The sequence below is a fragment of the Vulpes vulpes genome, chromosome 7 (genome assembly GCF_048418805.1).
Source record: "Vulpes vulpes isolate BD-2025 chromosome 7, VulVul3, whole genome shotgun sequence".
NCBI lineage: Eukaryota > Metazoa > Chordata > Mammalia > Carnivora > Canidae > Vulpes > Vulpes vulpes.
Window position 1 is genome coordinate 30,079,152 of NC_132786.1, and position 25,701 is coordinate 30,104,852.

The window sequence follows — 25,701 nt, forward strand, 5'->3', positions numbered from 1 at the left end:
GTTTTTAGTTTTTCCTCCTTTACAAAGAAATGTAAGTGAGCTTTTATATTTCTTAAACCATATGATTACGTTTATGATCATTACTAATACGTTATGTATAAGTGTGAGAAGTTTGGAAGAACCAAAAAGTCTATATCAGGAAAGTATGGTTACAGTGGATGTACAAGCTTACATCCATATCCATATATACATACATTTGAGTGTTTGCGCTCATATAGTCATTAACGGGAGAACAGCGATGATTCAGAGGCTGTTAGTTAATTTGTAAATACAAGTGCACACCTTCCAGAAAATATAAGGCATCTGAGAATTAAAGTAGCAATTGGAAATCAGTGTACTACACATATAAAGGACATTCAAACTTACTTGCTGAATTAAAAACAAAACAAAACCTTGAAATCTTGAATCAATTATCAATTCTTATTTTATGAAACTGTAAATTATTTTTTATTGAGGTATATTTGACCTAAATCTTTGTTGCCTTTTTATTTTGTACATGGTTTCTTTTACTCTGTGAAGGCTTTTTAGTTTGACGTAGTCTGATTTGTTTATTTTTTGTTTTTGTTTCTCTTGCCTTTGATATCAGATTCAAAAAATAAAAATCTTTAAGATATTGTTGAGTTTATCATCTATGTTTCCTTCTAGGAATTTTATGGTTTCAGATATTACATTCAAGTCATTAATATATTGTTAGTTAATCTTTGTACATGTTAAGATGGTGGTGGTCCAGTTTTATTCTTTTGTGTGTAGCTATCAGTTTTCGCAACACCATCGTTAGAAGACACTAATTCCTATTGTATATCTTGCCTCCTTCATTGTAAATTAAGTGACCATACATGCATAGGCTCCTTATTCTATTCCATTGGTTTATATGCCTATTTTGATTCCTATACTATACTGTTTCATTTGCTATAGCTCCATAATCTAGTTTGAAACCAGAAAAATGTAGTATCTCCAGGCTTATTATTTTTGAGGATTCTTTTGTCAATTAAATGCCATCTGTGATTCCATACAAATTTTTGAATTTTTTTTTCCATTTTGGTGATGAATGCCTTTGGAGATTTGATAGGCATTGCATTTAATCTGCAGATTGCTTTGATTAGTATTGATATTTTAACAATATTAATTCTTCCACTGCATGAGCACAGAATACCATTCCATTTATTTGTGTCCTCTTCAATTTCAATCATCAATGTCCTATAGTTTTTAGTTTACAGATCTTTCACCTCCTTGGCTAAATTTATCCCTAGGTATTTTATTCTTTTTGATGTAATTGTCAGTGGGATTTAAAAAAAAATCTTTTTGATAGTTTATTAGCATGTAGAAATGCAAGAGATTTTTTTACCTTGATTTTTAAGCCTGCAACTTTACTGAATTTCTTCACTAGTTCTAACAGTTTTGTGGTGGAGTCCCTTTTAAAAATGTTTATTTATTTATTTTAGAGAGGGAGAAAGAAAGAGCATAAATGAGGGGAGGAGCAGAGGGAAAGGGACAACCAGACTCTGCACTGAGTGTAGAGCCTGACATGAAGCTTAATCCCATGACCCTGAGATCATGACTTGAGCAGAAATTAAGAGTCAGATGCTTAACTGACTCAGTCACCCCGGTACCCCAGGGTTTTCTATATATAATATCATGTCATCTGCAAATAGTTGGTTTTAGTTCTTCCTTTCCACTTTGTTTGTCTTTTATTTGTTTTTGTTGTCTAATTGTTGCAGCTAGGACTTCCAATTCTATGTTGACTAAAAATTGTCTTGCTGTTGGTCTAAAGGTAAAGCTCTCAGCTTTTCGTCACTCATTGTGATACTGGCTGTATTTGTTATTTTATCCATTCAGACACTCTGTCTTTTGATTAAAGTATTTAGACAATTTACATGTAATGTAATTATTGATGCATATGTACTTATTCATATCTATTTCATTCATTGTTTTCTGGCTGTTACTGTGGTTTGTCTCCTTTTCTTTCTCATTTTCTCCCTTTGTGTTTTGATGACTTAAGTGTTATGCTTATGTTTCTCTCTCATTTTCTCTTGTGTGTTTACTATAAATTTTTGTCTGTGGTTACCATAAGATTGATATATATCTTTTTATGTATAGCACCTTAAGTTTCAACTAAAACTCTAAATTTTTGCTCTCCCCTTTTTGTGTTTTGTATGTATGTGTTTTTGATGTCACATTTTACATCTTTTTATTATATGTATCCCTTAACTAATTATTGCTGCTTAGTTAATTTTACTACTTTTATCTTTTAACATTCATAGTAGCTTTATAATTGTTAATCACTACCTATATTATATTTATTTTTGCAGTGTGATTTTTACTTCTGTATGTTTTCCAGCTATTATACTAAATTACTGTAATTTATTTTTAGCTTAAATAAGCCCCTTTAACATTTCTTGTAAGACAATAATGACAAACTCCTTTAACTTTTACTTCTCTTGAAAACTCTTTACTATTTCTTCATTTCTGGATGATAATCTTGCTGGTCAGAGTATTCTTAGAGGGAAAATTTGGTTTTTGTTTTTGTTTTTCCCCTTTCAGCACTTTGAATATCATGCCACTTCTTCAGGGCTGAAAAAAAAAAAATCTCTGCTGATAAATCACTGATAGCCTAATGACGTTTTTGATGAACATAATTTGTTCCTGTCTCCTGCTTTTAAGATTCTCTTCTTTAACTTTTCACATTTTATTTTAGTTTTGCTTTTATTTTTAAGGTTTTTTTTTTAAGTTTTTATTTAAATTCCAGTTAGTTAACATACAGTGTAATATTAGTTTCAGGTGTACAATTCAGTGATTCAGCACTTATATATAATGACTGGTGCTCATCACAACTGCACTAATCCCCATTATGTATTTAATCCATCCTCCAACTCACCTCCCCTCTGATAACCATCAGTTTGTTTGCGATAGTTGAGTCTTTCACTTGATTTGCCTCTCTCCTTTTTCCTGTATACTCATTTGTTTTGTTTCTTAAATTCCACATATGAGTAAATTCATATTGTATTTATATTTCTCTGACTTATTTCACATAGCATAATACTTTTAGCTTCATCTATATTGTTGCAAATGACAAGAGTTATGGCTGAGTAATATTCCATTATTACTGAGTAATATTCCATTATTACATATATATTACATATTCTTGACTCATTGGTCAGTTGATGAACACTTGGGTGATTTCCATAGATTGGCTATTGTAGATAATGCTGATATAAACATTAGGCTGCATTTATCCCTTTGAATTAGTATTTTTTTGGTTTTTGTTTTTATTTTTTTATTGGAGTTCAACTTGCCGACATATAGCATAACACCCAGTGCTCATCCCATCAAGTGCCCCCCTCAGTGCCCATCACCCAGTCACCCCAGCCCCCCCACCCACCTCCCTTTCTATTACCCCTTGTTCATTTCCCAGAGTTAGGAGTCTCTCATGTTCTGTCACCCTCTCTGATGTTTCCCACTCATTTTCTCTCTTTTCCCCTTTCACTAATTTTTATATTCCCAGAATGAATGAGACCATATAATGTTTGTCCTTCTCCGATTGACTTATTTCACTCAGCATAATACCCTCCAGTTCCAACCACATCGAGGCAAATGATGGGTATTTGTCATTTCTAATGGCTGAGTAATATTCCAGTGTATACATAGACCACATCTTCTTTATCCATTCATCTTTCGATGGACACAGAGGCTCCTTCCATAGTTTGGCTATTGTGGACATTGCTGCTATAAACATCGGGGTGCAGGGTCCCGGCATTTCACTACATCTGTATCTTTGGGGTAAACCCCCAGCAGTGCAATTGCTGAGTCGTAGGGTAGCTCTATTTTTAACTCTTTGAGGAACCTCCACACAGTTTTCCAGAGTGGCTGTACCAGTTAACATTCCCACTAAAAGTGCAAGAGGGTTCCCCTTTCTCCACATCCTCTCCAACATTTGTTGTTTCCTGCCTTGTTAATTTTCCCCATTCTCACTGGTGTGAGGTGGTATCTCATTGTGGTTTTGATTGTATTTCCCTAATGGCAAGTGATGCAGAGCATTTTCTCATGTGCTTGTTGGTCATGTCTGTATTTCCTTTGGTGAAATTTCTGTTCATGTCTTTTGCCCATTTCATGATTGGATTCTTTGTTTCTTTGTTGTTGAGTTTAATAAGTTCCTTATAGACCTTAGATACTAGCCCTTTATCTGATATCTTCTCCCATTTTTTAGGTTGTCTTTTAGTTTTTTTTTATTTATTTTTTATTTTATTTTTTTTTTGTATTCTTTTTTTTTTTTTTTTTTGTCTTTTAGTTTTGTTGCCTGTTTCTTTTGCTGTGCAGAGGCTTTTGATTTTGATTAAGTCCCAATAATTCATTTTTGCTTTTGTTTCCCTTGCCTTCACAGATGTGTGTTGCAAGAAGTTGCTGTGGCCAAGTTCAAAAAGGGTGTTGCCTATGTTCTCTTCTAGGATTTTGATGGATTCTTGTCTCACATTTAGATCTTTCATCCATTTTGAGTTGATTTTTGTGTATGGTGTAAGAGAATGGTCTAGTTTCATTCTTCTGCACGTGGCTGTCCAGTGTTCCCAGAACCATTTATTGATGACACTGTCTTTTTTTCCAGTGAATAGTCTTTCCTGCTTTGTCACATATTAGTTGACCATAGAGTTGAGAGGAGCCCATTTCTGGGTTCTCTATTCTGTTTAATTGATTTATGTGTCTATTTTTGTGCCAGTATCACACTGTCTTGATGATCTCATGCTTGTTGGACAACCTGAAATCCAGCATTGTGATGCCCCTGCTATGGTTTTCTTTTTCAATATTCCCCTGGCTATTCGGGATCCTTTCCGATTCCACACAAATCTTGAGATGGTTTGTTCCAACTCTCTGAAGAAAGTCCATCGTAGTTTGATAGGGATTGCATTGAACGTGTAAATTGCCCTGGGTAGCATTGACATTTTCACAATTTTAATTCTTCCAATCGTGAGCATGGAATATTTTTCCATCTCTTTGTGTCTTCCTCAATTTCTTTCAGAAGTGTTCTGTAGTTTTTAGGGTATAGATCCTTTATCTCTTTGGTTAGGTTTATTCCTAGGCATTTTATGTTTGGGTGTAATTGTAAATGGGATTGACTCCTTAATCTCTCTTTCTTCAGTCTCACTGTTAGTGTATAGAAATGCCACTGACTACTGGGCATTAATTTTGTATCCCGTCACACTCCCAAATTGCTGTATGAGTTCTAGCAATCTTGGAGTGGTGTCTTTTGGGTTTTCTATGTACAGTATATGTCATCTGCAAAGAGGGAGAGTTTGACTTCTTCATGGGCAATTTGAATGCCTTTTATTTCTTTTTGTTGTCTGATTGCTGAGGCTAGAACTTCTAATACTATGTTGAATAGCAGTGGTGAGAGTGGACATCCCTGTCGTGTTCCTGATCTTAGGGGAAAGGCTCAGTTTTTCCCCATTGAGAATGATATTTGCTGTGGGCTTTTCATAGATGGCTTTAAGACGCTGAGGAATGTTCTCTCTATCCTACACTCTGAAGAGTTTTGATCAGGAATGGATGCTGTAGGGTATTCCTGGGTAGCTCAGTGGTTTAGAACCTGCCTTTGGCTGAGGGTGTGATCCTGGAGTCCAAGGATCAGGTCCCATATCAGGCTCCTTGAGCAGAGCCTGCTTCTCCCTTTGCTTCTCTCTCTCTCTCTCTCTCTCTGTGTCTGTCATGAATGGATGAATAAAATCTTAAAAAAAGAAAAAGAAAATGGAATGGATGCTGTGTTTTGTCAAGGGCTTTCTCTGCGTCTATTGAGAGGATCATATGGTTCTTGTTTTTTCTCTTGTTGATATGATCTATCACGTTAATTGTTTTATGACTGTTGAACCAACCTTGCATCTTGGGGATAAATCCCACTTGGTCATGATGAATAATCTTCTTAATGTATTATTGTATCCTATTGGCTAGTATCTCGTTGAGAATTTTTGCATCCATGTTCATCAGGGATATTGTTCTATAATTTTTTTGGTGGGGTCTTTGTCTGGTTTGGAATTAAGGTGATGCTGGCCTCATAAAATGAGTTTGGAAGTATCCCATTCCTTTCTATCTTTTGGAACAACTTTAGTTGAATAGGCATTGTTTCTTCTTTAAACATTTGATAGTATTCCCCTGGGAAGCCATGTGACCCTGGACTTTTGTGTCTTGGGAGGTTTTTGGTGATTACTTCAATTTCCTCCCTGGTTATCTGCCTGTTCAGGTTTTCTATTTCTTCCTGTTCCAGTTTTGGTAGTTTGTGGTTTTCCAGAAATGTGTCCATTTCTTCTAGATGACTAATTTATTGGCGTATAGGTGCTCAAAATACGTTTTAAAAATTGTCTGTATTTCTTTGGTATTGGTTGTGATCTCTCCTTTTTCATTCGTGATTTTATTAATTTGAGTCTGTTCTCTTTTCTTTTTAATAAGGCTGGCCAATGGTTTATCTATCTTATTAATTCTTTCAAAGAACCAACTCCTGGTTGTGTTTATCTGTCCTACAGTTTTTTTTGTTTGTTTGTTTTTTTAAATTTCATTTATTTATATATGAGAGATACTGAAAGAGAGAGAGGCAGAGACACAGGCAGAGGAGCAGACTCTATGCAGGGAGCCCGATGTGGGGCTCGATTCCGGTCTCCATGATCATGCCCTGGGCCAAAGGCAGGAGCTCAACCACTGAGCCACCCAGGGATCCCCTGTCCTACATTTCTTCTGGTCTCTATTTCATTGAGTTCTTGAGTCTTTATTATCTCTCTTCTTCTGCTGGGTGTAGGTTTTATTTGCTGTTCTTTCTCCAGTTCCTTTATTTGCGAGTTTAGCTTGTGTATTTGAGCTTCTCCCAATTTTTTGAGGGATATTTGTATTTCCCTCTTAGGATTGCTTTTACTGTATACCAAGGATTTTGAACAGTTGTATCTTCATTTTCATTAGTTTTCATGAATCTTTTAAATTCTTCTCTAATTTCTGGGTTGACCCATTAATATTTTAGTAGGATGGTTTTTAACCTTCACGTGTTTGAATTTCTTCCAATTTCTTTTGTGACTGAATTCTAGTTTCAAAGCATTGTGGTCTGAAAATATATGCAGGGGACAATCCCAATCTTTGGGTATTAGTTGAGACCTGATTTGTGACCCAGTATGTGGTGGTCTATTCTGGAGAAAGTTCCATGTGCACTTGACAAGAATGTGTATTCAGTTGCATTTGGATGTATAGTTCTGTAAATATCTGTGAAATCCATATGGTCCAGTGTATCATTTAAAGCGCTTGTTTCCTTGGAGATGTTGTGTTTAGAAAATCTGTCATTTGCAGAAAGTGCCATGTTGAAGTCTCCTACTATTAGTCTATTATTATCTAAGTATATCTTTATTTTGGTTATTAATTGATTGATATACTTGGCAGCTCCCACATTAGGGGTATAAATATTCATGATTGTTAGGTCTTCTTGTTTAAGTATGGTATAGTGTCCCTCTTCATCTCTTACTACAGTCTTTGGGATAAACTTTAATTTATCCGATATGAGGATTGCTACCCAGCCTTCTTTAGAGGACCATTTGAATGGTAAATGCTTCTCCATTCCTTCATTTTCAGGCTGTAGGTGTCCTTAGGTCCAAAATGAGTCTCTTGTAGACAGCAAGAGACTCTCCCAGGCACAATGTGAAATAAGGAGGAACAACAACACTGGAAGTGGCCAACTCTCCTGCCCTAGAGTCAGGTCCCCTCAGTAACTAACAGTCTCCCAGTCCGCATTGGCCTGATGCTCCCAGGCAGTGCAGGGGCACTGATCTGCATAGCTTGGGGGTGCCCGGCGGCAGGAGAGTCCTCACTGTCCTGTGCCCTCGCTGCCTCCACCTGTCCTGGGGGGAGTGTAGGATCGTAGGCTGTGTCTGCTCAGTGCCCTGGGATCTGGGGCCTGTGCTCCTGGAATCGTGTTCCCAGGCTGCAGTTCCCGAAGGTGGCAGGGTGCCTCCATCCAGAGTCCCCACCTGACCCACCAGCTTTTCCCCAGGACCCCGTGGGGCACAACTCCAGCCCTTTACCGAGCTCAGCCCACAGTCTGTGGTGTACTTTCCCCTGGGTGTACTTCCTCTATTAGTGACCCCCGGATACTGGAGGCTTCCTTGCCCCTCCTGCGATTCTGCCGGATTTCCCTGCTAAGCGCCTTTCTGTCCAGGAAGAATCCGGTGCAGATTTTTATCTTCCCACTTCTCCAGGGTGGGGCTTTCCTGTCCCGGAGCCTTTCCTCTCCCAGCCTTAGCTTGGCTCCTCGCGGGGCCCTTCCCCCACTGGATTCTTTTTTATTTTATATTTTATTTTATTTTATTTTATTTTATTTTATTTTATTTTATTTATTTTATTTTATTTTATTTTCTGTCTTCCTACCTTTTGATAAAAGCAAAAATCCTTCTCTCTGTAGCATTCCAGCTGTTCTCTCATTAAATCTCAGGTCAAATTTGTAGGTTTTCAGGATGATTTGAAAGTTATCTAGGTAAGTTAGTGGGGCCAGGTGAGCCATCTTTCCCTGCCTCTCCATTGTCAGAGACTTTGATCATAACTAGGCAACTCAATGATGCTAAGCACCACTGTCATTCTGAGCTTCCAGTGAAGAGTAGGTCTCATTCTTAACTAAGCAGGATGAAAAGTATTATAGCAAGTTGTGATAAAATTATATTTGGATGTATATTTGAATTTTTGTAAAGTATTATTTTTTGGATTTAAAAATAACCGTGGCTTATTTTCATTGTTGTTGAATAACTATAATTGCTCCCATGCAAATAATAGCTATTTTAAAAAATATTTCAGACACAAATATTTTTTATTCATTCTTTCCTTTGAAAAATGCATAGAATCAGAACTCTGCAAATAGACATTTAAAAATATATTTTATTTGTTTATTTGAGGAGAGAGAGAGAGAGCACACAGAGGGAGAGGACTCCCTGCTCAGAAGGGAGCCTGACACAAAGGCCAATCCCTGGATCCCAAGACCATGACCTCAGTCAAAGGCAGTCATACTGAGCGACCCAGGCCCCCCTGCAGATAGAAATTGATTGTAAAATAACTAGTTACAGCATATCATTTGTGCTATATTATTTGATTGAAAGTGTACTTCCAATACTTTGCCTGACACACATTTATAGTGACAGCAGACATAAGGAAAGTGTGTTGAATGGAAGCAAAGTATGATCTCATCACAGGATGTAGAAAATATTGATATTTTTTAAATGCAAGATTCTTATTTTTAATAGACATATATGTTATAATTAGCCTTTTAGAGTGGACTTCAGGAATCCAGGATATTAATTCTATCATGTTCAATTACAATATTTGTATACATCATCATATAAGGATAAATTATTATTTATAAGCCTATGTTGTGTCTATATATAAAAAATTCTTGTGCTACTCAAAATACAACATAATACCACAAATATTGGAAAAACTATAAAAGTAGTCTTGGGAAGGTAGCGGTGTTAATAAAGTGGCAAATATGGTATGTTTTATCTATTTCCAAAATTACTTATTGATAACATTATTTGTCCTCAGTTTCTTAATGAAAATGATTTCTTAATTAATAATATAACTTGAGATCATGTCTAAAATCCAGTAAGAAATGGCAGTTAAGAATCAATGAATATATATATATATATATATATACTTGTCTAATTTAGGCAATTTGTCCTCTACATATAGCAGGTGCCATTTTTGTTACTTTTTTATTTTGGTAAAATATTCATAGCAAAATGTACAATTTAATGGTCTACAAGTGTACACTCCAGTGACATTAAATACATTTACATTGCTGTGCAACCACCATCATTATCCTTCCCTAGAAATTTTTCATCATCTTAAATTGAAACCTTGTGCACATTAGACAATACTTCCCCATTACTCTTTTCCACTAGTATCCACTACTATACTTTTATCTCTAAAAATTCAACTACTCCATGTGTCTCATATAAGTGAAATCATACAACATTTGTTCTTTTGTGACTGCCTTATTTCACCTAGCATCTTGTTTTTAAGGTTCATGCATGTTGTAGCATCTAAAAGAATTTCATTCTCTTATTTTCCCCTCTCTTTTAAGTTGAATTTTTTACACAAGATTTTAATGATTTATTCACAAGAGACATGGAGAAAGAAGTAGAGTCACCAGCAGAGAGAAGCAGGCTCCCTGCATGGAGCCTGATATGGGACTTGATCCCAGGACCCTGGGATCACAACCTGAACCAAAGGCAGATGCTCAAACACTGAGCCACCCAGATGCCCTTAAGTTTTATTTGAATTTCGGTTAGTTGACATATAGTGTCATATTAGTTTCATGTGTACAATATAGTGATTCAACACTATCAAACAACACACTGTGCTAATCATAAGTGAACACACCTTAGTCACCATCACTTATTTCAACCATCCCCCCAACCTCCTCTCCTCTGGTAACCATCAGTTTGTTCTCTATAATTAAGACTGTTTCAGGACATCTGGGTGGCTCAGTGGTTGAGTGTCTGCCTATGGCTCAGGGTGTGATCCTGGGATCCTGGGATCAAGTCCCACATTGGGCTACCTGCAAAGAGCCTGTCTCTCGTGAATAAATCTTTTTAATTTTTTTAAAAGACTTCCTTGATTGTCTCTTTCTTATTTTTTCACCTTTACTTTTTTTTTCTTAATGTACATATGAGTAAAATCATATGGTTTGTATTTCTCTGACTTATTTCATTTAGCATTATACAATCTAGTTTCATCCATATCAGTGCAAATGGTAAGATTTCAATCCTTTTTATGGTTAAATAATATTTCATTATAAATACACACATCTTCCTTATCCATCTCTTGTTTGAAACTTGAGTTGCTTTCATTTCTTTACTATTATAAATAATGACTATTATAAATAAGGGATCCATGAATCCCCTTGAATTGTACCTTTGTATTTTTTGTGTAAACATCATACCCAGTAGTGTGATTGCTGGATCATAAGGTGGTTCTATTTTTAACTTTCTAAGGAATCTCCCTATTGTTTTCCACAGTAGCTACACCAGTTTGCATTCCCACAAGAATTGTATGAGTCTTCCTTTTTGTCCACATTCTCACCAACACCTGTTGTTTCTTGTGTTGTTGATTTTAGCCATTCTGACAGGTGTGAGGTGATATTTCATTGTAGTTTTGATTTGTATTTCCCTGCTGATGACTGATGTTGAGCATCTTTTCATATGTCTGTTGGCCATCTGTATGCCTTCTTTGGATAAATATCTGTTTATGTCTTCTGCCCATTTTTAATCCGATTACTTCAGGTTTTGTTGTTGAGTTGTATCATATTATATATCTTTTGGATACTGATGCTTTATTGGATATGTCACCATATTGTCCTGATGACTGCAGCTTTGTAATATAATTTGAAGTCTGGAATTGTGATACCTCCCACTTTGCATTTCCTTTTCAAGATTGCATTGCCTATTTAGGGTCTTTAATGGTTCCAGATTCTTTCTTTGGTTGACTTATAGTTCCATAGCTTTGTGGCCAGAAAGGATGCATGCATGGTATGGCTTTGATCTTCTTGAATTTGCTGAAGTTTGTTTTGTCAGCTAATGTTATCTATTCTGGAGAATGTTCCATGTGCAGTTGAATACAATGTGTACTCTGCTGTTTTAGGGTGGAATATTCTAAGTTTCTCTGTTAAATCAAACTACTGCAGTATGTCTTTCTTTTTTTTAAGATTAAATTTATTTATTCATGAGAGACCCAGAGAGAGACAGGCAGAGACACAGGCAGAGGGAGAAGTAGGCCCTGCAGGAAGCCCAATGTGGGACTTGACCCCGGGACCCCAGGATCATGCCCTGGGCTGAAGGCAGATGCTCAACCGCTGAGCCACCCAGGCATCCCGCAGTATGTCTTTCAAAGCTACTGTTACCTTGTTTGCATCATCCATCCATCAATATAAGTTCTGTGTGAAAGTCCCCTATTATTATTGTATTATAGCCAATTAGTTCCTTTATGTTTGCTATTAATTATTTTATGTATTTAGGTGCTACTGCATTGGGTACATAAATATTTTTCATTGTTATATCTTGTTGGGTTGTCCCTTCTATTATTACATAGTGTCCTTCTTTCTCTCTTGTCACAGTATTTGCTTAAAAAAATTATTTTTTTTCTATAAAAATAATGCTACTCCATCTTTCTTTCCATGTTCTGATTTTCAATCTATGTTTGACTTCATGTCTTTTATGGGCAGCATATAGATGGATGTTGTTTTTTATACATTCTGTCACCTTATATTTTTGATTGGAGCATTTAGTCCATTTGCATTAAAAATATTTTTTAATTTAAATTCAATTTGCCAACATATAGTATAACACACAGTGCTCATCATATCATGTGCCTTTCTTCATGCTCATCACCCAGTTACCACATTCCCCAACACACCTCCCTTTCCATAACCTTTTGTTTGTTTCCCAGAGTCAACAGCTAATTTTTCCCAAGTTCCCCTTCTTCCCTTACTGTCCCTTTCACTATTTCTTATAGTCCACATATGAGGAAACCATATGATAATTGCATTTTTCCAATTGACTTATTTCACTCAGCGTAATACCCTCCAGTTCCACCCATGTAGATGTAAATGGTAGGTATTCATCCTTTCTTTTTCTTTTCCTTACAAATTTATTTTTTTATTGGTGTTCAATTTGCCAACATATAGAATAAAACCCAGTGCTCATCCCGTCAAGTGCCCACCTCAGTGCCCATCACCCAGTCACACCCACCCCGCGCCCACCTTCCCTTCCACCACCCCTAGTTCATTTCCCAGAGTTAGAAGTCTTTCATATTCTGTCTCTCTGATATTTCCCACTCATTTTTTTCTTCTTTCCCCTTTATTCCCTTTCACTTTCATTTTTATATTCCCCGAATGAAAGAGACCATATAACGTTTGTCCTTCTCCGATTGACTTATTTCACTCAGCATAATACCCTCCAGTTCCATCCACGTCGAAGCAAATGGTGGGTATTTGTCATTTCTAATGGCTGAGTAATGTTCCATTGCATACATATACCACATCTTTATCCATTCATCTTTCAATGGACACTGAGGCTCCTTCCACAGTTTGGCTATTGTGGACATTGCTGCTATAAACATTGGGGTGCAGGTGTCCTGGCGTTTCACTGCATCTGTATCTTTGGGGTAAATCCCCAATAGTGCAATTGCTGGGTCGTAGGGCAGATCTATTTTTAACTCTTTGAGGAACCTCCACACACAGTTTTCCAGAGTGGCTGCACCAGTTCACATTCCCACCAACAGTGTAAGAGGGTTCCCTGTTCTCCGCATCCTCTCCAACATATGTGGTTTCCTGCTTTGTTAATTTTCCCCATTCTCACTGGTGTGAGGTGGTATCTCATTGTGGTTTTGATTTGTATTTCCCTGATGGCAAGTGATGCGGAGCATTTCCTCATGTGCTTCTTGGCCATCTCTATGTCTTCCTCTCTGAGATTTCTGTTCATGTCTTTTGCCCATTTCATGATTGGATTGTTTGTTTCTTTGCTGTTAAATTTAATACGTTCTTTATAGATCTTGGAAACTAGCCCTTTATCTGATACGTTATTTGCAAATATCTTCTCCCATTCTGTAGGTTGTCTTTGAGTTTTGTTGACAGTATCTTTTGCTGTGCAAAAGCTTCTTATCTTGATGAAGTCCCAATAGTTCATTTTTGCTTTTGGTTTCTCTTGCCTTCATGGATGTATCTTGCAAGAAGTTACTGTGGCCAAGTTCAAAAAGGGTGTTGCCTGTGTTCTCCTCTAGGATTTTGATGGAATCTTGTCTCACAATAAGATCTTCCATCCATTTTGAGTTTATCTTTGTGTATGGTGCAAGAGAGTGGTCTAGTCTCATTCTTCTGCATGTGGATGTCCAATTTTCCCAGCACTGTTTATTGAAGAGACTGTCTTTTTTCCAGTGGATACTCTTTCCTCCTTTGTCGAATATTAGTTGACCAAAAAGTTGAGGGTCCCCTTTTGAATTCTCTATTTTGTTCCATTGATCTATGTGTCTATTTTTGTGCCAGTACCACACAGTCTTGATGACCACAGCTTTGTAGTACAACCTGAAATCTGGCATTGTGATGCCCCAGCTATGGTTTTCTTTTTTAAAATTCCCCTGGCTTAAAAAAAATAAAAAATAAAAATAAATAAAATAAAATTCTCCTGGCTATTCGGGGTCTTTTCTGATTCCACACAAATCTTAAAATAATTTGTTTCAACTCTCTGAAGAAAGTCCATGGTATTTTGATAGGGATTGCATTAAACGTGTAAATTGCCCTGGGTAACATTGACATTTTCACAATATTAATTCTGCCAATCCATGAGCATGGAATATTTTTCCATCTCTTTGTGTCTTCCTCAATTTCTTTCAGAAGTGTTCTATAGTTTTTAGGGTATAGGTCCTTTACCTCTTTGGTTAGGTTTATTCCTACATATCATATGCTTTTGGGTGTGATTGTAAATGGGATTGACTCCTTAATTTCTCTTTCTTCAGTCTCATTGTTAGTGTATAGAAATGCCATTGACTTCTGGGCATTGATTTTGTATCCTGCCACACTGCCAAATTGCTGTATGAGTTCGAGCAATCTTGGGGTGGAGGCTTTTGTGTTTTCTATGTAGAGTATCATGTCATTGGCGAAGAGGGAGAGTTTGTCTCCTTTGCCAATTTGAATGGCTTCTTTTTGTTGTTGTTGTCTGATTGCTGAGGCTAGGACTTCTAGTACTATGTTGAATAGCAGTGGTGAGAATGGACACCCTTGTCTTATTCCTGATCTTAGGGGATAGGCTCCCAGTGTTTCCCCATTGAGAATGATATTTGCTGTGGGCTTTTCATAGATGGCTTTTAAGATGTCGAGGAATGTTCCCTCTATCCCTACACTCTGAAGAGTTATGATCAGGAATGGATGCTGTATTTTGTCAAATGCTTTCTCTGCATTTATTGAAGGATCATATGGATCTTGCTTTTTCTCTTGCTGATATGATGAATCACATTGATTGTTTTACGAGTGTTGAACCAGCCTTGCATCCCAGGGATAAATCCTACTTGGTCAAGGTGAGTAATCTTCTTAATGTATTGTTGTATCCTATTGGCTAGTATCTTGTTGAGAATTTTTGCATCCATGTTCTTCAGGGATATTGGTCTATAATTCTCCATTTTGGTGAGGTCTTTGTCTAGTTTTGGAATTAAGGTGATGCTGGCCTCATAGAATGAGTTTGGAAGTACTCCATCTCTTTCTGTCTTTCTGAACAGCTTTAGTAGAATAGGTATGGTTTCTTCTTTAACGTTTGATAGAATTCCCCAGGGACGCGATCTGGCCCTGGACTTTTGTGTCTTGGGAAGTTGTTGATGACTGCTTCAATTTCCTCCCTTGTTATTGGCCTGTTCAGGTTTTCTATTTCTTCCAGTTCCAGTTTTGGTAGTTTGTGGCTTTCCAGAAATGTGTCCATTTCTTCTAGATTGCCTAATTTATTGGCATATGGCTGCTCATAATATGTTTTTAAAATCGTTTGTATTTCTTTGTTGTTGGTAGTGATCTCTCCTTTCTCAATCATGATTTTATTAATTTGAGTCTCCTCTTTCTTCTTTTTAATAAGGCTGGCTAATGGTTTATCTATCTTATTAATTCTTTCAAAGAACCAACTCCTGGTTTGTTGATCTGTTCCACAGTTCTTCTGCTCTCGATTTCATTGAATTCTGCTCGAATCTTTATTAACTCTCTTCCTCTGCTGGATGTAGGATCTATTTGCTGTTTTTTCTCTAGCTCCTTTAGGTGTAAGGTTAGCTTTTGTATTTGAGTTCTTTCCAGTTTTTGGAGGGATGCTTGTATTGCGATGTATTTCCCCCTCGGGACTGCTTTTGCTGTATTCCAAAGATTTTGAATGGTTGTATCTTCATTCTCATTAGTTTCCATGAATCTTTTAAATTCTTCCTTAATTTCCTGGTTGACCCTTTCATCTTTTAGCAGGGTGGTCCTTACCCTCCACGTGTTTGAAATCCTTCCATACTTCTTCTTGTGATTTAGTTCTAATTTCAAGGCATCATGGTCTGAGGATATGCAGGGGATGATCCCAATCTTTTGGTATCGGTTCAGACCTGATTTGTGACCTAATATGTAGTCTATTCTGGAGAAAGTTCCATGTGCACTTGAGAATAATGTGTATTCAGTTGTGTTTGGATGTAAAGTTCTGTAAATATCTGTGAAATCTATCTGGTCCAGTGTATCATTTAAAGCTCTCGTTTCTTTGGAGATGTTGTGCTTAGAAGACCTATCGAATGTAGAAAGTGCTAGATTGAAGTCACCAAGTATAAGTGTATTATTATCTAAGTATGTCTTAACTTTGGTTATTAATTGATTGATATATTTGGCAGCTCCCACATTTGGGGCATATACATTGATGATTTTTAAGTCCTCTTGTTGGATAGATCCTTTAAGTATGATATAGTGTCCCTCTTCATCTCTCACTACAGTCTTCGGATTTTAGTTTATCTGATATAAGGATGGCTACCCCTGCTTTCTTTTGAGGACCATTTGAATGGTAAATGGTTCTCCAACCTTTTATTTTCAAGCTGTAGGTGTCCTTATGTCTAAAATGAGTCTCCTGTAGACAGAGAATAGATGGGTCCTGCCTTTTTATCCAGTCTGAAACCCTGCGCCTTTTGATGGGGTCATTAAGCCCATTCACGTTTAGAGTTACTATTGAAAGATACGACTTTAGTGTCATCATACCTATTCAGTCCGTTTTTGTGGATTGTTCCATTGGACTTCTTCTTGAGGAATTTTAAGAGTCCCCCTTAAAATTTCTTGCAGAGCTGGTTTGGTGGTCACATATTCTTTCAGTTCCTGCCTGTCTTGGAAGTTCTTTATCTCTCCCTCCATTTTGAATGAGAGCTTTGCTGGATAAAGTATTCTTGGCTGCATGTTCTTCTCATTTAGGATTCTGAATATATCCTGCCAGCCCTTTCTGGCCTGCCAGGTCTCTATGGAGAGGTCTGCTGTTAATCTAATATTTCTCCCCATAAAAATTAGAGACTTCTTGCCTGTTGCTGCTTTAAGGGTCTTCTCTTTATCTTTGGAATATGCAAGCTTCACTATTAAATGTCGAGGTGTTGAGCGCTTTTTATTGATTTTAGGGGGGATCTCTCTATTTCCTGGATCTGAATGCCTGTTTCCATTCCCAGATTAGGAAAGTTTTCAGCTATGATTTGTTCAAATATATATTCTGGACCTCTGTCCCTTTGGCGCCCTCGAGAACCCCAATTAAACGTAGATTTTTCTTCCTCAGGCTGTCATTTTTTTCCCTTAATCTATCCTCATGATCTTTTGTTTGTCTCTTTTTTCCTCAGTTTCCCTCTTTGCCATCAATTTGTCTTCTATGTCACTCACTCGTTCTTCTACCTCATTAACCCTTGTCATAAGGACCTCTAAGTTTGGATTCCATCTCATTTAATTGATTTTTAATTTCTGCCTGATTAGATCTAAATTCTGCAGTCATGAAGTCTTTTAAGTCCTTTATGCTTTTTTCTAGAGTCACCAGTAGCTTTATAATCGTGATACTGAATTGGCTTTCTGACATTGAATTGTAATCCAAATTTTGTAATTCTGTGGGAGAGAGGACTGTTTCTGATTGTTTCTTTTAAGGTGAGTTTTTCCTTCTAGTCATTTTGCTCAGGGCAGAGTGGCCAAAAACACGTTGTATTGGGAAAAGGAGAAAAGAGAGAAGAGAAAGAAGAAAAAAAGAAGAAAAGGGGAAAAAAAGAGGAAAAAAAGAGAAGAAAAGAAAAAAGAAAAAAGGGGGGGCAAACAGAAATCAAAAAACAAGGGGGAGCATCCTCTGATTCTGTATACTGTAAATCCCTTGACTTCCTCTGGAACTTTCCAGTGTTGCTTGGTCAATAATTTGTTTTTCCTCTGTTGGTCTAGCTGGTCTTCTGGGGGAAGAGCCTGCTGTGCTGATTTTCAGGTGTTAGCACTTGGGGGAGCTGCTCAGTCCCCTGCCTGGTACAGGGCTCAGTGAAAGATGTTTAAGCTGTTTATCTGGTGAGGCCACTGTGAGGCTCAGTGGGGGTTGTTTATCCTGTGAGGCCCCAGGAGGAATAACCACAGTGGCGGCGGCCAGCTCTGAAGCTCTGGATTCAGCTCCTGCAGTAACTACAGAGCTCTCAGTCTGCAGGGACCTGGATGCTCTGGGGGCGGGCCGCTGATCCGCACAGCTTGGGGCCGCCCGGCGGCAGGAGTTTCCTTGCTGTCCTGTGCCCTCCTGGCCTCTGCCTGTCCCGGAGGGAGGCCGGATCCTGGGCTGTGTCCCCGGCGCCCTGTGCTCCCGGGCCTGCGCTGTTGAAATCCCTCTCCTGGCCGCAGCCCCTCTGCAGAGCCTCTGCCTGAGCCGCCTCCAAGCTGCTCCGGGGTCCAGCCGTGTGCGCTGCAGCCCTTTAGGGAGCTCGGTGGCGGGGTGTGGCGCCCTCCCCGGGGCGCAGGTGCCTGTTAGTGTCCCCGGGAGCCCGAGGGCATCCCCGCTCCTCCTGGGGTCCTGTTCCAACTCCCTGCCAGCGCGCCTTTCTGTCCGGGAAGATTGGTGAAACTCTGCTTCTCCAGGACGGGGCTTTCTCGTCCTGGGGGCACTCTACTCGGCTTTAGCCCGGCTCCTCGCAGGGCCCCTCCCCCTTGGATGCCTTTTGTTTCTTTATTTCTTTTTTCCCCCGTCTTCCTACCTTGATAGAAGCGTGAATTCTTCTCACTGTAGCTTTCCAGTTGTTCTCTCTAAATCTCAAGCCAAATTCGTAGATTTTCAGGATGATTTGAAGGTTATCTAGGTAATTTGGTGGGGACAGGTGACTTGGGGATCCTACTCTTCTGCGGTCTTGCCCGCCTCCGTATTCATCCTTTCTGATGATCATCCTTTCTTTTTTCTTTTTTCTTTTTTTTTTAAGAAACAACTAGTGTATTGATCTGGGGGGAGAAGGGGGATGCAGATGGGAAATGGGGAGGCCAGGGACTCTTTAGTGTGTGCCAAAACCACGGACACACACCCTCTACCTCTTCTCACCTTCCTCTTCCACAGCTGGCTCCCACCCTGTCTACTACCCTCCCTCTCCATTCTGCCCTACACCCACTTGACCTTGACCTCCAGTGACTGAGCACAGCCCAGGCTTCCAGCTTCCAGGTGAGACAGCCTCAAAGAACCTCTCTTCCTCCCTCTCCCACCTCATTCCCATCTCTTGTCTAAATAAAATACAGAAAAAGCAAGCATAGCTGCTACCTGGCAGGACCAGGTCTGTGAAGAGATCAAAGCCTTGTGAAAATTGAGAGGTGAACCCATAAACTTACATAATATCATTCATGTAATAAATGTTTAGTTTGTTTCTCTGATCAATATGTATTTAAAAAAAACTTACTAAAAGTGTTTTTCAGAAATCAGTCTATTTATGAAAGTGCTAATAGAACTTATTAACCTTTCAGACATTAACCATTAACTGTGAAATGCATGCCAGTTGGGCGAGACTGTATCCACTTCATTTTGTATAATGTCATGTACTCATGATGCTCAATAAACAATCCCTGGAAGTACAAAAAAATAAATAAAATAATTTATATAATAAACATTATAAAAATATAAAATATAAAAATTTATAATGTATATAATATACATTATTAACAAATATTAATATATAATATATAAATACATAATATATTTAATATTTTTAATATTAATATTAATATTAATAATTTAATATTAATATTAATATTAATATTAATAATTTAATATTAATTAATATTTAATTAATTTTTAAACATATTATATTAATATATATTATATATAATATCTTATATATAAGATATATATCACATCTTCTTTATCCATTCATCTGCTGTCAAAGGACATCATGGCTCCTCCCACAGTTTTGCTAATGTGGACATTGCTGCTATAAACATTGGAGTGCAGGAGCCCTGTCCTTTTAACTACATTGTATCTTTGGGGTAAATCCCCAGTAGTGCAATTTCTGGGTCATAAGATAGCTCTATTTTTAACATCTTGAGGAACCTACATACTGCTTTCCAGAGTGGCTGCACCAGCTTGCTTACCACTAATAGTTCAAGAGAGTTCCTTTCCTTTCCTGATCATTCAGCTGCAGCTTCTTTTCTATGTTCAGTTGTAGAGTTTGTTCTAAGTCTTCCCATCACTCTCCAGTTTGTTGACTTGGATGGACCGCATCCAATTGAAATTATGGGGCAGGGTAGGCTCAGGATCCTCCAACTTTGCTATCTTTCCAAACCCAGAATTTCATTTTTTCCAAAGGTTAAATAATATTCCATCATTTGTATATACCACATTTTGTTTATTGACTTATCTATCAATGGACATTTAGATTGTTTGTACCTTTTGGCTATTGTGAATAATGTTGCCATGAACAGCAGTTGGGGTAATAAAATCTTTTCAAGTACTTGTCTTTTAATTCTTTGGGCATATACCTAAGCACGGATTTGCTGTATCATATTCTAATTCTATGTTTATCTTTTTGAGGAATGGCCATTCTGTTTTTCACAGTAGCTACACCATTTTACATTCCCACTAGTAATTCAGAAGCATTCCAGTTTGTTTACTTCTTCACTAACACTTTGTTTTATTTTTTATTTGGATAAAAACCATCCTAAAGATGTGAAGTGATATTTTGTTGTGCTTTTAATTTTTGTTTTCTAAATAATTAGTGAGGTATAGAATGTTTTTTCACAAGCTTGTTGTCTATATCTTCTTTGGAGAAATGTCTATTTATGTCTTTTGCCCATTTCTAATTTGTTATTGTTTTTTTTTTTTTTTGTTATTTAGTTTAAGGAATCTTATATATATTTTGGATACCAATCCTTCCAGATCATGATTTGTTAATATTTTCTCCCGTTCTGTGTATTGCCTTTTCAGTCTCTGGACATAAAAATCCTTTTAATTTTAATGAAGTTCATTATATCTTTTTTTCTGATTTGTTCCCTGTCATTGGGGTATTATATCCAAAAAGTCATTTCCAAATTAATGTTATGAGGCTTTTTTCTATGTCTTCTAAGAGTTTTATCATTTAGCTCTTTAGGTATTGAATCCTTTTTAGTTAATTTTGGTATATGGTGTAAGATAAGAATCTAATTTCATTCTTTGGATATGGATATCCAATTTTCCAGGATCATTTGTTTAAAAGTTTGTCCTTTGCCACTGAGTGATCTTGGCAGCTTTCTTGAAAAGCATTTGACTATATATGCAAGGATTTATTTCTTGGCTGTTTAATGTATTCCATTCATCAATATGTCTGAATTTATGCCAAGATCAAAACTGTTTTCATTTCTGTAGCTTTGTAGAAAGTTTTGATATCAAGAAGTGTGAGTTCTCCCACCTTATTCTTTTTCAAGGCTGTTTTGGCTATTTAAAATCCCTTGAAATTCCATTTTAGATGGGTTTTCTATTTCTGAAAAATGCATCTTTGGAATTTTGACAGAGACTACATTGAATTTGTACATTGCTTGGGGTAGTGTTAGCATCTTAACATATTATGTCTTTGAGCATAAGACAAGTCCATGAACATAGGTTATTTTTGTATATCTTTATGCTTTTGATTTTTTCAGCATTTCTTTATAGTTGTCAGTTTACAAATCACTTACCTGCTTGGTTAAGTTTAGTTGGTTAATAATAGTTGATACTGTTAAAAGTGGAATTGTTTTCTTAATTTTTTCATGATGTTTATTGCTAGTATAAAGAAATGCATTTGATTTTTGTATGTTAATATTTCATCCTGCAACTTTACTGAATTTGCCAATTAGTTCTGACAAGCTATTTATTGTGTGGAGCCTTTAGAGTTTTCTATACATAACATTATGTCATTTGCAAACTTCTTTCTCTATAATTTGTATGTCTCTTATTCATTCTTATCACTTAATTGCTTGTCTAGAATTTCCAATATTATGTTGAAAAGATAAGGCAAATTTAGGCTGGCATATGCAACATTATTTATGTATTGAGTACGTCAATACATAATAATAATAATTGCAAAATGCTAATTTTTATTCTTATTTGATATCTTCATATTTTCAGTGTATTACTTATAACTTATACTTCTTTTTAAAATAAAAGAAAATAAGCCATGAGACCAGTTTACAAAATACAACAAGGTAAATGAGGCAAAAGTTACATATCCAAATGACTAATTATGACTGGATTACCCATTTTGGTATAACAAGGGCTTTACAATGGATACAAATTAAGTTAAAATATTTCTCTTGACAATTTAATTATTCTTATCAATATTATAACAAGATTCATGATAATTTATAATCCAAAATATTAACTTATGTTTGAAACCCAAACAAAATAATGAGTTATGTTCCAATTTTTGAGGAAACAAATCATTAATGTTAATCTAATCAATTGTTTCAAACAATATTAATATAGAAAATTCCTCTGATAGAGATTCTCAATTCAATTCTCAGTTCTAATTACATTATTACATAAACTATATCAAAGCAAACACCATCAGTTATTTTTCTTCAGTTGATTATTGTTTAGATTTTGTATTGGAATACTAGAATCTTTGTACCAGAATCAGAGTAACATGGAATAAAATGTCTCAACTTGAGCATCTCTTATGTGTGTATAAATAATTTTCTCATATTACATCAAATGTGAGTGATTATGAAATATCTTTTTTTACTGTAGTATTGTATAAATAAAACCTGCAGAAAAGTTCATTTGATGGAATACAACTGTAATGCTATTGCAAAATGCAGAGGAAATGGGGTAAGTAACTTTTCTTTTTGTAGTTCTAAATTAAATGTTGTTTTTGTGGGTAATTCAAAGTAAAAGTTTATCTTATTTGGGAGAGCTGAGAATGTAGTTATTTTTAAACTGACCTTGCTTAGGAATAGCTAATTAATATAAAGAAAATCAGTGGAGCTAATTCAAAAACTGTTTATATATATATGTTGAATTTATTGTGAACATCCACAACTTACGAATTAATAACGTTTAAATGAAAAACATATATTCTTTTCATATGACAATAAACGTATGTTTTGCTTGTAATTATGAACATATTTAGTTCCCCTTAGTTTTCTTAATAATTAAAATTTATGGCTATATAATATTTTATAGAAAGTATACTCAAGAAACGTATTGACATGTTAGCTGCTACTTTTCTGATTGTTTCTATAAAGAGGTTTCTTTTTTTAAATTTTTTTTATTTATTAATGATAGTCACACAGAGGGAGAGAGAGAATGGGGCAGAAACATAGGCAGAGGGAGAAGCAGGCTCCATGCACCGGGAGCCCGACGTGGGATTCGATCCCGAGTCTCCAGGATTATGCCCTGGGCCAAAGGCAGCCGCTAAACCGCTGTGCCACCCAGGGATCCCTATGAAGAGGTTTCTAATAGGAAATGTATCCGTATTCAAAAACTTTTTATTTCTTCCTAGCTGATAATCTATCTTAATCTGTTAATACAAATTTGCTGTTACTTTTATATTTAATTTGTACATCTTAAAATATATAGTTTTGGTCCCTTTAAAATTATTTTACCTAAATGAAAACCAGTATAAGATGTAGTCAAAATTATAAAAATTATTCTAGATTTACCAAATTTATCAGTATTCAATTTTATAATTTTTTAATTGATTGGACTTAGAATATATAAGATTCCTCTTGCATTGTCTTTAATTTTCTAGACACTGTCAACAAAGAGGATAACTACATTTTTCATGTTTTGTTTTTTACTTTCTATAGTTACAATTATTGGCCTGATCTTTTGCTTTCCTTTATTTAATTATCTGTTTTAAGTCTTCAGCACTAATGATGTTAATTAAATCTCAAAAAAAGTTACAGATTATAGATTATTGATACTATTTTATTGGATACAAATTTGTTTTCTTCATCTACCACCATTTATTTATTTATTTTTTTAAATTTTTTATTTATTCATGATAGTCGCAGGGAGAGAGACAGAGAGAGACAGAGAGAGGCAGAGAGAGAAGCAGGCTCCATGCACCGGGAGCCCGACGTGGGATTCGATCCTGGGTCTCCAGGATCGTGCCCTGGGCCAAAGGCAGGCGCCAAACCACTGCGCCACCCAGGGATCCCCATTTATTTATTTTTTAAAGAGTTAATTTGTTTGAGAGAGAGAAAGAAAGAGAATGAGCAATGAGACAGGCAGAGGCAGAGAGAGAGACGAGCAGACTCCCCACTGAGGAGGGAGCCAGATGTCGGGCTCTGATCATGACCTGAGCCAAAGGCAGATGCTTTACCCACTAAGTCACCCAGGTGCTCCATAATTATAGCTTTGTGGTTCCACTAGGGGATGACATCTACAGCCATTTAGATTCCATTTTTATTTTACTTAGATTTTTTGATTATTTTAACAAAAATTTTTACTATGAAATATGACATATATAAATAAGTAAATAATATTAAATTTTGCGTTTATTTTAAGATTTTCTCTCTGCTATGAATTTCAAAAATAAAATTAAAATGTCAAGTAAAATCTAATTGAAGCTAGGATTACTTTCCAGTGACATCTCAGATAGGTAATTCTATTTTTACAGTTAATAGAGTTGACTTGCAATTTTATAATTTTCAATTTTAGTTCAATTTTATGAGGATATAGTTGTTTAGAAATCTTATTGTGAAAATGACATGTACCCATTATTATAATACCATAAGAGAATTTCACTGGCCAAAAAATCCTCTGTGCTCCCCCTCTTCATCTCGTCCCCAGCCCCAACCTACAGCAAACACTCATCTTTTTCGGTCTCCATAGTTGTGCCTTTTCCAGAATGCTATGTGGTTAAGAATGTGTAGCTTTTTCATTTTTTTTGTGTGTGTAGCTTTTTCAAATTGGATTCTTTTACTTAGTAACATACATTTAGAATTCCTTCATGTCTGTATTTGCCACAGTTTATTTATTTATTCACCAGTGAAAGACATATTGGTTGCTTCCAAATTTTTGCAGTTATGAATATAACCATTTAAATATCCATGTACAGAATTTTGTGAAAAGATAAGTATCTAACTCTTTTAGGTATATACTTTTCTTTAAATTAGACTTCCTAGCAATTTATGATTTTATTACTCTGAAAATTAATGACCTAAATATATCAAGTTAAGAAAAGTACAATAGATTATACTGAAAATTTTAGTTATTGATTGACTATAAGTGGTGGACATTCGTGAATCTGGTCCCCATTGTTAAAGAAAGTTTTCAATATTCAATTCCATGTCTTTCTTTCTACAATATGCTTTTGATGTTGTATATAAAAAGTTATCCCCAAACACAAGGCCACCAAGATTTTCTTCAGTGTTATCTTTTAGCAGTCTTATAATTTTACAATTAGTTCTACGATCCATTTTGAGCTAATTTTTATTAAAGGCATAAGTACAATTTCTTTTCATGTGGATTTCCATTACCATTTGTAAAAAGATGATTCTTTCTCCATTGAACTGCCTGCCTTTGCTCCATTATCAAAGACTAGTTTTTTTTAAAGATTTTATTTATTTATTTATGAGAGACACAGAGAGAGATAGAGAGAGAGAGGCAGAGAAACAGGCAAAGGGAGAAGCAAGCCCATGCAGGAAGCCTGATGCAGGACTTGATCCTGGGACGCTGGGATCACACCCTGAGCCAAAGGCAGACACTGAACCACTGAGCCACCCAGGCATCCCATATC

At 36.3% G+C, this 25,701-nt stretch overlaps 1 protein-coding gene across 1 annotated transcript in view; it reads left to right on the plus strand.

Moving 5' to 3' along the window:
• The window catches only part of ADAM18 (ADAM metallopeptidase domain 18), a 142,205-nt gene that overhangs the window by 96,087 nt on the left and 20,417 nt on the right, over positions 1-25,701 (plus strand). Inside the window, exon 17 of the mRNA XM_072762689.1 lies at positions 22,704-22,784. Within this exon, the coding sequence (XP_072618790.1) occupies positions 22,704-22,784 (81 nt within the window). The remainder of the gene's footprint in view (positions 1-22,703; positions 22,785-25,701) is intronic.